Source organism: Phalaenopsis equestris, unplaced genomic scaffold (genome assembly GCF_001263595.1).
Source record: "Phalaenopsis equestris unplaced genomic scaffold, ASM126359v1 Scaffold000002, whole genome shotgun sequence".
Classification (NCBI taxonomy): Eukaryota; Viridiplantae; Streptophyta; class Magnoliopsida; order Asparagales; family Orchidaceae; genus Phalaenopsis; species Phalaenopsis equestris.
The window spans coordinates 13,370,357-13,383,118 of NW_018164444.1; the positions used below are offsets into that span (position 1 = coordinate 13,370,357).

Genomic DNA, 12,762 nt, shown 5'->3' on the forward strand with positions numbered 1-12,762 from the left:
ATATATATATATATATATCCCATTCTGTCATATGAATTACAACAAATGAATAAAACACAGAGAAGAAGAGAGAGATAGAGATAACACAATAACGAACAATAGAATGAAACTGTATAACATTTTATTCATGAAATTATCTCATGTATTATAGAAAAAATAGGTACAATATATGAAATTATGCATAAGCACCTACTTAAGTAGGGACAATACATGTCATTTTATATATTTCACCCTTTGTGAGCCCAAATACTTGCTGCTCTCTTGCTTGATCGTCTAGACTTGATAAGAATTCAGCGAGCCTCGTCGGTTGGTTGGATGCGTGAATGTTATCGGTTTATTCGCTAGCTGCGGGTCAATAGGATTGGCTTGATCGATTAAATTTTATCGATTGATAGACGTAGTCCAGTCGTCGACCATTGATCTCCACTCCACCAAGGGGCGTTTGTCGACAGGGTGGAGCTACACCATAGGGCAGAATATAAATCACCTTAATCCGACTGATAGCTTTCCCTTGGACTAGATGATCTCGAAAGGATGACATGGAGCTCTTATATGCTATTGATAGAATTGGAGGAGACAATTAGATGATGCTGGTACTACAGAGTATGGGGACTAGGTTCTCCCTCAGATTGACTTCATCATAATGGTAGACCTGAACGACTCTTTGCCCGTCATCTAAATAAGCCTCTTGGGCTTACAACTCTTTGACCACCCTTGCGATATAGGTAGTCTCAAGTTTGTCATATTCAGTTGCTTATATGATTTGTTGACCTGCCTTTTGGTAGACCCACTTGATTTTATCGTCTATTCTCTTGGGCCGTTAACGTGTCCTTCCAAACAGTCACTACATGTGTGTGTAAAAACTAAAATCTAAATATTAAATACGTAAATACATAACAATTGAGTAGCACGTATGTAAGTATCCCTAGCACATAATTTGAACTCAACTCTCACATTACGGCGACCCATAAATTTTATTTATTTATTTTTCACAACTAACTCTTTAACGACCATTATATTATATTTACCGTTAAACATCCGTACACTTACCGCCAAAACTCAAAGCTCAATTTCTCCTTTATCTCTCAAGAAAAAAAAATACAAATATCAAACTCCTCTTATATTACACTGTTAATAATAAATAACAAATCATAAGAAAAAACAAAATCACATTAAATCTAAATCAAAAATAAGTTTTTTTATTCGCCCGAGAGAAAGTTTGAAGACTCACTACTTAGAGAAAATATTACGTCACAACACCGCACATATGAATAATCAACTACTGAGCATCACGTCGTCATACATCTCATGACGATGATTGGCATGGGGACGAAATGTTTTTTAATTTACTTCAAAACAGATATTCTGCACCAAAATCTTTTACCAAAATCATCAACATAAAATTTCCAAACAAAGCACAAAAACTCTCGTGAAGTTGGTGACCACCATCATCTCGCTTTCTTCTTCTGGTTCTTCTCCATTCCTCGTGAACCCTCTCCTCCTCCTCCTCCCAAAAATCTCTCCTTTGATCAAAAACTCCCCACAAAACATGAACTCCCATCTGCATTCGAGCGACGACATCATCAAAGAGATAACAAGACTTCACTGCTCTCTTCTCCCCCAACCTCCAATCGACGAAGTGGAAGCCGCCATGGCCATCATCGGCGACGTCGACGGAGAAGAAAGGTCGAGACTTGAAGCCATTTCGAAGCAGAGCCGGGATTCTGATGTTCCAGAAGAGCTCTTCTTCGTTTTTCAGGAGATGCAGAGGAGTTTGGTGAGGTTTCAGTGCAAGGCTCAGAGGAAGGAAGCCATGAAGCTGTTGGATCTGGAGAGCGTACATCAGGTGTTTGATGATTTGATTCAGAGAGCTTCCAAGTGTATTCCCCTGCTGAGATCAAATGGCGCTAGTTTTGGTGGTGGTGGAGGGGATGGAGTTGAGGAGAGTAAGGGTGATTGCTTTGTGAAAAAAGGAAGGCAGGAAATTGTTGCGTTAGGTGAGTTTCAAGCTTTTCTTTTTAGGGATAATTGCATGCAGATCATCTGAAATATTGATATTTATAAATTTATCATCAAAGTGATTTTTTTTGGAATTATAAAATGATGTTTTTACGCGTGACACGATCAAATTTTTGAGAGTTTGATATAAAATGAAAAACACGGGTTAGAGTTTTGGCATGAATTTTGATATTTGAGCGAAAATTTGAAGAATGAATGAAAGATGGTGGTTGATTTTCTAAATAACATGTTTATGTTGGTCAGTATGTAATTCACTTCAATTTTGTTTGTTTGTTTGTTTTCAATTATACTAGAGGATCCTTATTTTGTCATATATTGAATATAGTTATTATAATAATTTGTAATAAAAAAGCATTAAAGAATGCATGTTTGTTGTCCATTTGATAATTGTCTTTATTTCATGTCTTTTTTTCTTTTTGCACTATTTTTATATTTTATAATTAAAATAACATTTATGTTTTTTGCCAATTAGATTATACTCTTTATTTAATGTTTTCATTTTATTTTTATACTATTTATTTATTTTTTATTTAAATGGCGAAACATTATTCAAAATGATCAATATATAATAATAATAATTACTTATTTGATGACCTAGTTCCTAGATTCCTATGGAATAAGTTAATGTCATATGTAAAATTAAGTTTAAAAAATGCCATCACATGAGAGCTTGAATCATTATGGATGATGACATAACATTATATGACATATGTTGAGTGAATCAAACATTTGTGTAGTTTAATAATTTTAATTTGTATATTCTCTATTAATTGGTCAAAATAAATAATCTAAGCAATACTTTGCATGCATGCATAATTTTGCTTTGTGTATTTTAGAATTTTGCTTAACTCAAAAGTGTAATTACTTTTATGCTTTTCGAACATACGAAGCAGTTAAGTACATGCAATATGTTATTCTCATATTAGATTATGTTACCTTGCATGTCATTTTATTAAAGTAGGTTCTAATAGATAGTTTATTTATTGTTTCACTTTGTTTATGTTAGAGGTTTGCTTAATTAATAATAATTAGTTCCATACTCTTTGAATAACTAAGCAATTAAATACCTATTAAATTTTTATTCAATGATATTAAATTTTGTTTATCTTGTATGTTATATTATTAAATATTGTTCTAATCAATAGTTGGTGCATGATTTTACTTTGTGTGCTAGAGGTTTGCTTGCTTCAAAAGAATGAAATCATAAAAGGCCACATCTTTATTTTATTTATTTTTGGTTTTTTATAAGGAGAATATCCTAAAAAATATGAATATATTACATTGATAAATATTATAGATTTCTACCATAAATTCAAGTCGCATGTGTCGATTTGATATAATAATATAATAATTTAATAATTCAAACATTCCCTTGTAAACTCGTGTAGGTGAACAAATCATATAGAATTGTCTACCAATAAATCAATTATTATTATTATTTTTACATGAAATAACTCATCTTCTGTTCAACATCAAAGTCTTTTCTTCTATGTGGCACCAAACTCATTGCACTTCATTCCATGTAAAAGTGTAAATGAGTAAAGCCGACTCATGAGTCTTGCTCGAGCTTGGCTCGATAAGGGCCTCGTGAATTGAGCTCGATGAGCTAATGAACCAAGCTCAAGCTAGCCTCGGCCAGACTCTTTAACTTGTGAGTCAGCTCGTTTAAAAAAATATTAATATAAAATATAATCAAAATATATTAAATTTGAAAATTTCTCTTTAGAATATTAAAAATATTTAAGAAATAATATTTTATATAAAATATAATCAAAAGATATTAAATTTGAAAATTTTCTTTAAAATATTAAAAATGTAAAAGTGTAAATGATTAAAGCCGACTCATGAGTCTTGCTCGAGCTTGGCTCGATAAGAGCCTCGTGAATTGAGCTCGATGAGATAACGAACCAAGCTCAAGCCAGCCTCGGCTAGACTCTTTAACTCGTGAGTCAGTTCGTTTAAAAAAAATATTAATATAAAATATAATAAAAAAATATTAAATTTGAAAATTTCTCTTTAGAATATTAAAAATATTTAAGAAATAATATTTTATATAAAATATAATCAAAAGATATTAAATTTGAAAATTTTCTTTAAAATATTAAAAATATTTAAGAAATAAAATTTTATATAGTATATTAAATAATTTCTTATTATATCTTTCATAACTGCTCATTCTTTTGTCATTTTATTATAATACTACCTTAAATTATATATATATATATATAAGATAAGAAAATAATAGAGAAAATAGAAAAAAAAGAGAATATCCCTAATAATGAGCATAAATTATACTAATAAATGATATAGATTCCTATTATAAATTTAAGTTCCATGTAATAATATTAATATAGCAAAATAATAATTCTAATAACTCCACAATTCCATATCCCTTTAAAAATACAAAACAATCAAATACATGTAATATTTTATCCAATCATACTAAATTGGGCTACTTTGTATAATATTTTATTAAATTATGTTATAATAAATGGTTGAAATGCAGCCTTTTTCTTAGCTCTTCAGTTCTGACCTATTAAAGCATGTTATATATAGCAACAACTAAATATCATTCTGCATATACTTATGATTTCTATTTATTTCTCTGATGCTGAATCTGCAGTTGATGAGCATGAGAAACTAAGCTTAATCAAACTGGCAAGCCTGATTGAACTTGCTTTGAAGAAAGGTACCAGAGAACTGAATCTTCAGAACAGGCTGATGGATGATGTGGACTGGCTGCCAAGCTCAATAGGAAAGCTCTCATTTCTTACCATTTTGAATCTCTCTGAAAACAGCATACATTCCATTCCAACCTCAGTCGGATCCCTTTCCTTGCTACGAACTCTCGACGTTCGAGCAAATCAGATAACCGAGCTCCCCAAGTCCATCGGCGACCTCCTCAGCCTATGCCACCTGAACCTGAGAGGCAACCAGCTCACTTCCCTTCCCCCCACCATTGGAAAACTAGTAAATTTAGCAGAACTTGATCTCAGCTCCAATAGGCTCTCCTTTCTCCCAGATTCAGTTGGTCATCTCATCAACTTAAAGAAGCTAAACATGGAGGCAAACAACATTGAGGAGCTCCCTCACACAATTGGCAACTGCAACTCACTCGCAGAGCTTCGGGCTGACTACAATTGCCTCAAATGCCTTCCTGAAGCAATTGGAAGGCTTTCGTCTCTCGAAATCCTTTCGGTGAGATATAACAACATCAAGGGCTTTCCCACCACGATAGCTTCACTCTCAAAGCTTAAGGAGGTCGATGCCAGCTTCAACGAGCTCGAATCCATCCCAGAGAGTTTGTGCCTTGTGACAACACTTGTGAGGCTGAATGTATCCAATAACTTTGCTGATCTCCAGTTGTTGCCGAGGGCCATTGGCAACCTTGAGGTGTTGGAGGAATTGGATATTAGTAACAATCAGATCAAAGTGCTGCCGGATTCGTTCGGAATGTTGACGCAGCTGTGCGTGCTTCAAATGGAAGAGAATCCTTTAGAGGTTCCTCCCAGGCATGTTGCCAATATGGGAGCACAGGTAAATCTTGATATAAATTTTGCTTTTTTGAGTAAAAAAACTTTATCCCACCAAAGTTCTATGCATGCAATTATGAAATTTTGTGTGCTGTAATTGAAATAGGCTGTGGTGCATTACATGGCTGAAATGGCTGGAAGGAAGGCAGTAAAGTCTCAGGCAGCAAAGCTCAAGAAGACATGCTCTAAATTCAGCTCCTTTTCAAACTCTAGAAGAAAGAAGCATCATCAACATCATATTGGGAAGTTCTAATTTATATATTAAAAAAAATACAAAGGTTTGGATTTTTTTGCTTAATTTTTTTCTCATTTTGTCTCTTTGTTCAGTCTTACAATAGCAATTATCTTGCAGGGATCTAAGATTAACACACTGTAGCACATTATACCCTCTAGAGAGCAATATCATATGGAAGAGTTGCAGTGTCAACCTGTACAGAAATCATGCTGCAGATTATTATTTCTGATTTTCTCATGTTTTAATAATTTAGAATGAAGTGCTAAAATAGTCTCTCACTACTTACATGTATTCATTATAGTCCCAGACTTTATAAAAATGGCGAACTGCTCCCAAATCTTTTTAAATTGGGGCTGAAATAGTATCCCTAGAGAACTATTAGAGCTTAATTTTAAAGTAATCAGGAAATATTTTGACACTTCTATAAACTCTTAGACTAAAGCAGCCTCATGTAAATGGTCTAGACTATTTTGGGACTTTTCTCACATATTTATATTCATTCGAGCGCTCTTAGCTAATGAATTGTAAGTGTGATAGTGCGTGAAGAACCGTGCTTTGTACATTCTCTACCATGATGTACTTAATTTACCAATTGAAATGTTTTCTTTATGTGTTGAAGAAGTTGGTCGTGCATGGAAAATATTTCTTTTTATAGAGAAATAACAAACATAATAAAATGGGCAATAAAATATTACAATTGAAGGAATCATTTACATTTCGATGATGATGTATTTTAAAGAAGAGCAACCTGTAAAATTGCATTTTTTCTTGAAATAAGCATTTAAATATATGCATGCACACGCAACAGCTTTCTGAAAAGTTGAAATTATCATTGAAGATATTTTAATTACTTCTTAAAATTGAAAAGAGGTCTAAACATTGGCATTATTGGGACACAAGCGTTGGATAAGAAAAATGGAGGGTTGCGTTATGTAGTCAACAACAATTGTAAATTTTGTCAAAAAGTCATTACATGAGTTTATTAGACCCTTATGTAAATGCTAGGGTCTCCCCTGAAAGTGACGCATTGTATGACATTAATACAGTGAAAAGTGTGCAAGAGCCGCTACACCGGCGCTCGTGTGTAGTGTCAAATAATAAGGGGTTCTCATATTACAAATGAATGTGGGTAATGAAGTTGGTCTATGAAACTAATATTAGAATATGATCTTGGAATATAGATACTCTCATAGATAAATTAATGGAATCTGTTTATATTATGGTTCATAAGAAGATAAATATTTTAAGTATTCAAGAAACTAAAAAGGTTGGAGAAAACACTAAATAGATTGATAGTTTATGTTTTAAACTTTGGTGTCCAGGTAGTAGTCGTATTACGAGCGCTCTTAGCTAATGAATTGTAAGTGTGATAGTATTTTCCATGCTTTGTACATTCTCTACCATGATGTACTTAATTTACCAATTGAAATGTTTTCTTTATGTGTTGAAGAAGTTGGTCGTGCAAGGAAAATATTTCTTTTTTTAGAGAAATAAAAACCATAACAAAATGGGCCATTTGAAGGAATCATTTACATTTCGATGATGATGTATTTTAAATAAGAACCTGTAAAATCACATTTTTTCTTGAAATAAGTATATGCATATACGCATGCACGTGCAACAACTTTCTCAAAAGATTAAATTATAATTGAAGATATTTTAATTAGTTCTTAAAATTGAAAGAGGCCTAAACATTGGCATCACTGGGACCCAAGCGCCATATATGAAAAATGAAGGGCTATGTTATGTAGTCAACAACAATCGTAAACTTTGTCAAAAAATCATGACATGAGTTTATTAGATCCTTATGTAAATGCTAGGGTCTCCCCTGGAAGTGACGCGTTGTATGACATTAATACAGTGAAAAGTGTGCAAGAGCCGCTACACCAGCGCTCGTGTGTAGTGTCAAATAAGAAGGAGTTCTCATATTACGGATGAATGTGGGTCATAAATGAATGTGGGTAATGAAGTTGGTCTATGAAACTAATATTAGAATATGATCTTGGAATATAGATACTCTCATAGATAAATTAATGGAATCTGTTTATATTATGGTTCATAAGAAGATAAATATTTTAAGTATTCAAGAAACTAAAAAGGTTGGAGAAAACACTAAGGAGATTGATAGTTTATGTTTTAAATTTTGGTGTCCAGGTAGTAGTCGTATTACAAATAGTGTAGGTGTAATTATAGATAAGAGTTTGAAAGATAATATCATAAAAATTAATAGAATTGGAGATAGAATTATAGCCCTTTAAGATTGTTTCCGATACTAAGAGTTTTAATATTATAAGTGCTAATGCTCCTCATGTAGATTTAGATATAAGTTCTAAGGAAAAATTCTGTAATGATCGAGATGAATTAATACAAATGAGACTTCGTGAAGAAATGATTTTTATTGGAGAAGATTTAAATGAACATAATGGTAGAGTGATAGAAGATTTTGGAAATATTCATGGTGGCTACAACTTTGGAGTGATTAAAGAAGAAGACAGAGTCATATTAGATTTTACTTTAGCATATGATTTGTTATTTCTAATACTTTATTTAAGTGATGAGTATATTACTACTATTAAGAATGGATATAGTAAAACAAAAATTAATTATTTTCTTATAAAAAAAAAAGATCGCCGAGAATGTAAAGATTGTAAAGTCATTCCAATTGAGAATTTATGTACTCAATGTAGATTATTAATTCTAAATTTTAAGATAAAGAGTTTTGAGATAAAAAATATTATGAACCAATGTCATAGAATTAGATAGGGGCACCTAAAAGACTAAAATGAAATTATTTTTATTAGTAAACTTCGAGATTTCAAAATTTGGCCAGTATGTATGTAATGTCTGAAAAAAAACACGGTCCTACTAAAAAAAAAGCCACAATCCAATTGTTCTTTTATGGTTTAGTCCCACATATGCGGGAGACGTTTTCTTACAATTTTAGAGGTGCCAAAATATCGGGAAATTCTGCTTTTGAGCACAATGGTTTGAACTCCCTATGCAACCACTTTTTTCAATACATAAAAAACACAAGACAATACAACACAAGAACCCAAACACTCATCCGCTCATCATCGCCGCAGTCCTGCTACAAGTATTAGCGCTACCACACCCAATACCCTAATTTTAAGATCCAGACCCATGAATTACAGCGCCCAAGCGTCACTGCGTCTGTACCCAACGCCATCTAGCCATCACCACCAAGCCCCTCAGCGAAGGTGGCTTTAGTGGTTTTACTAATGTTCTGGCTAGGGGAGTTGATAAAATAGCTAATTTTCTTCACTAAAGATGACTTCTTCATGACATTGAAAGGTTGAACACTTGAGGAAGAAGCAAACTTTGGAGGGCGACATCATACAATTGAAGGGGAAAGCTTTCTCTTCATGTTGTGAGAGGGGAGAGACCATATTTATGTTTATGTGTGACTGTATGTGAATTGTGAGGAGAATTGAGATATAACAAGGAGGATAAATAATGAGAGAAGGCCTGGAGTGAAATCCTAGTTGTACTTTTCCTTGTAAACTTTGAATTTCTATCAATGACATCTTGTATGTTTTTTTAAGAATGTGTAGGAACTAAATATTTTTGTTTATTTGATTTGTTAATGTGAGGATTCATATTCATTTAGTGAGAATTCCTTAGACTATTTGGATGCATGTTGGTGTGCTAATTTCCAATCCTCATTTACTTTCTTGCAGACGAGTAGATAAGCTAAAATGACTTGTCATGTAGGGCTATTGACCGTATGTTAGAAAAAATAAGTAGGTTAATACTCAATTACTTAGGGGTTGTTTGGTTGAGTGAATTAGTGGTTTGTTGTAAATCTTTTGCAGGGATTTAGGAAAATTCTGTGTTGGATATCCAAATTTACAAATACAATGCAAAGTTTTAATAACATTATAGTTCATTTTTGGCTGAATTTAGAATTCGGCTGATTTGACTGAATTTGAATTACATCATTCAAGTAAATGTTATAGGCAAGTCTCTGAAGACGACGACGAAGCTGCCCACCAGTCGCTGTCTTCAGCCGCCGCTTGCCACTATCGCCTGCCCATCGCCTTGGCTCCCCACCACTAGTTGCCGACACTCACTCCGGCAATCACCGCCCCCCGCCGCTGCCGCCGTCCACAGCTCTCTGCACACAACCCCACTGGTCACCGTCGTCGTTCGCCGCCCGTTGCACATCGCCGACCGCCACCCTTTGTTGTTGTTAGTTGTTCTTTACCCAAGTAAATATATTATTTTCAAATTACTTCAAACCAAATATATATATATATATATATATATATATATATAAAGTTCTAAGTTTATTTTATTATTGACCAAACAACTCAAAAGTAATTCAAATATATTGTAATTGTAGTACTCTGTAAAATCTTTTACATTGCATTCTATTTTAAGCAAACCAAACGACCCCTTAGTGAAATAGGAATATTATTATTAGGAGACTGCAATCAATTATGGGAATGTAGATTCCTCGGAGACTTTGAAGGGTTAAAGCGAATTAACCATAATATGAAGCTACCACTCTTCTTATGTCTAAGAATAGAGTAAGAAGTAATTGTTCCTAATTGTCAAAATTAAATAGGCAAAATTTTTGGAAGAAAATGGAAGATTCATATGATCCATTTCAAAAAAAAAAATGCTTATCAATTTTAGGAAAACCTAAAAATTAGTATGTGTTGTTTTTCTAATTTATAGTTTTTTGAATGTACAAAACTTAGAAATAGTAAACTAGTACTTGAATCGTTAGAAAATTATCTTTTTTCTCATGGCATTGATGCACAGACTTAAAATCCATATACTATTTAATCAACATGTATACTTACGTGATAACGAGTATTTCACCACATTTCAGATCATCCATTTCCCTTTGATTAGGTCTCTAATTATATTAAGTCCCTATTCTTTTTTAGCTGATTTAGTCACCCTGTTCATCTCTTATGTTGGAAGTAAGTCCCCGTGTTTTTCACCCTAATGTGTCAAGGTTAATCAAACAAAATCTTTCTTCAATTAACTCTCAAGTTAGATGTGAGTCCCCGTGTTTTCTAGCTTAATCTAGTCACCCTTTTCACCACTTAGGTTGGTTATGAGTCACCGTGCTTTCCACCCTAATCTGTTCAGGTTAATCAAACCAAATTCTTATTTGATTAGCTCTCAAGTTAGATGTGAATTCCTATGTTTTCTAACTTAATCTAATCACTCTGTTCACCCTTTAGGTTGGATGCGAGTCATTGTGCTTTCCGTCCTAAAGTGTCCTGGCCAAAACCCTTCAAACAAATTAAATTGAACCAATCAAAACAAACAAACACAAAAATATTTTTTCAAAAAAATAAGCAACATTTCCAAACAAGCATTCACAAAATCAACTAAAATCAAAATAAACAACAAAAGAATCAAAATCACAACAATCAATCAATCTAAACCATAACAAAATAAAAAACTTTCAAATATAAAAAAAATCCAACAAAACAGTAAAATCTCAAAATTGTCAAAACATCAAAGCCTATTAAGGATGTCATCCGTAGACGATCCCATACACTATTTGGATAAGGAGTAATGCCCCGTGCAATCTTTAACATTCAAATATAAATAAAAAAATTTACGATTATTAAAAAAATGTAGCAAATTTTCAAAAAACCAATTTAATAAATCAATTCAATAAAAATAATAACTCAAACATAATGCACAACGAAGCCGGTTTAAACTTCATCGAGTCTATCAAAAGATGGAGTACGCCTCACAAGGCACAAATATGATGGGACCGGGTTGATTGCCCTTAGACCAATCAGGGTTGGTTTTGGAGATCAATCCTTTAGATTAAGTATCTTCACAACTTAATATATCACAAACCGAAGGAATTTTGGTTTTCATCCCTTGAAAGTTGGAGCACGCCCCATGTGACAACATCATCATGTGATCAATTTGGTTGACTTTGAATCAGTCAAGGCTAATTTTTGGTTATCAATCATTCAAGCTAGTAAACCTAAGATGCAACGAACCACATATGTCCCTTTTACTGTAACTCATTGTAGCCCTTATTTGAACCGTCTTCAGGTTCATTGGAAATTGGACTACGCCTCACAAGGCACCGATATGATGTGTCCAGGTTGATTGACCTCAGGCCAATCGGAGTTTGGTATTGAAGAGCAATCATTTAGACTAAGTATCTTCTCAAATTAGTCTATCACACACTAAAATAAGTTTGTATTGAATTATTGGAAGTTGGATCATGCCCCATGTGACACCATCACGATGTGATCAAGTTGGTTTACTTCATATTAATCAGGACTGATTTTGGTTGTCAAACATTTGGGCTAGTAAACCTGATTACATAAGCCCCTTTTAGTTCAGCTCATCATAACATTTTATTTGAACCTTATTCAAGTCCATTGAGAGTTGGAGTACATTCCACGTGGCTAGGAGCGGGTCAGTTGCCTTCCAATTAAAGTCGTCTCCTCAATGATCAAAATTTTCTATTCTCCTCTTCAAGGATCATCACCCACTCTTAGAAAGCTTACAATTTCTCTGTGAGCTGATCAAGGTTAGCTCGTGTCTCCCTTAGTTCTTCTTGAGCATCCATCAATTCCCAATATTACTATGAGAGAAAAATGTCATCAAAGGCCATCCCCACAGTTTGCTAGTTGGTGTCCCAATGACAATCAATCTATTGCACGAGAGTTATTCACTTTCTTGTCCTCGTCAAGGATGTGGTCAATCTCTAAAATCATGATCTTCAATTCTCTTGAAGAAAGACCAACTCACAAATGGTGTCAGCATCGCCTCCAGCATCACCTCTTCAGAGTTCTAACTCTTCATTTGAGTTTTGACAGGACCCAGTTCTCTGAATATCGACATCTCAGCAATCTAAGAGAAGACCATGAAAGAGAATCCTTCAAGTCCTAGGAGATAGGGTTGGGGACAACTTCTAGGAGAGCTTTATCTTTCTCCTCCATGAAAGAAAACCACGAAAGA

General features: G+C 33.6%; 1 protein-coding gene across 1 annotated transcript; it reads left to right on the forward strand.

Annotated features, from left to right (window-relative positions):
* Positions 1-1,403: 1,403 nt before the first annotated feature.
* LOC110039459 (plant intracellular Ras-group-related LRR protein 4-like) lies at positions 1,404-5,996 on the forward strand. Its single transcript, XM_020744520.1, has 4 exons — positions 1,404-2,038; positions 4,639-5,556; positions 5,659-5,830; positions 5,905-5,996. Exons 1-3 carry the CDS (start codon positions 1,550-1,552, stop codon positions 5,803-5,805), a joined length of 1,554 nt encoding a protein of 517 aa, XP_020600179.1. The 5' UTR covers positions 1,404-1,549; the 3' UTR covers positions 5,806-5,830; positions 5,905-5,996.
* The last annotated feature ends 6,766 nt before the right edge of the window (positions 5,997-12,762 follow it).

Coding starts and splice junctions, on each gene's coding strand:
- LOC110039459 (XM_020744520.1), top strand. CDS start 1,550: ATGAACTCCCATCTGCATTCGAGCGACGACATCATCAAAGAGATAACA. Junction 2,039..4,638: donor TTAGGGATAATTGCATGCAG/ATCATCTGAAAT, acceptor GATGCTGAATCT/GCAGTTGATGAGCATGAGAA. Junction 5,557..5,658: donor TTGCCAATATGGGAGCACAG/GTAAATCTTGAT, acceptor TAATTGAAATAG/GCTGTGGTGCATTACATGGC.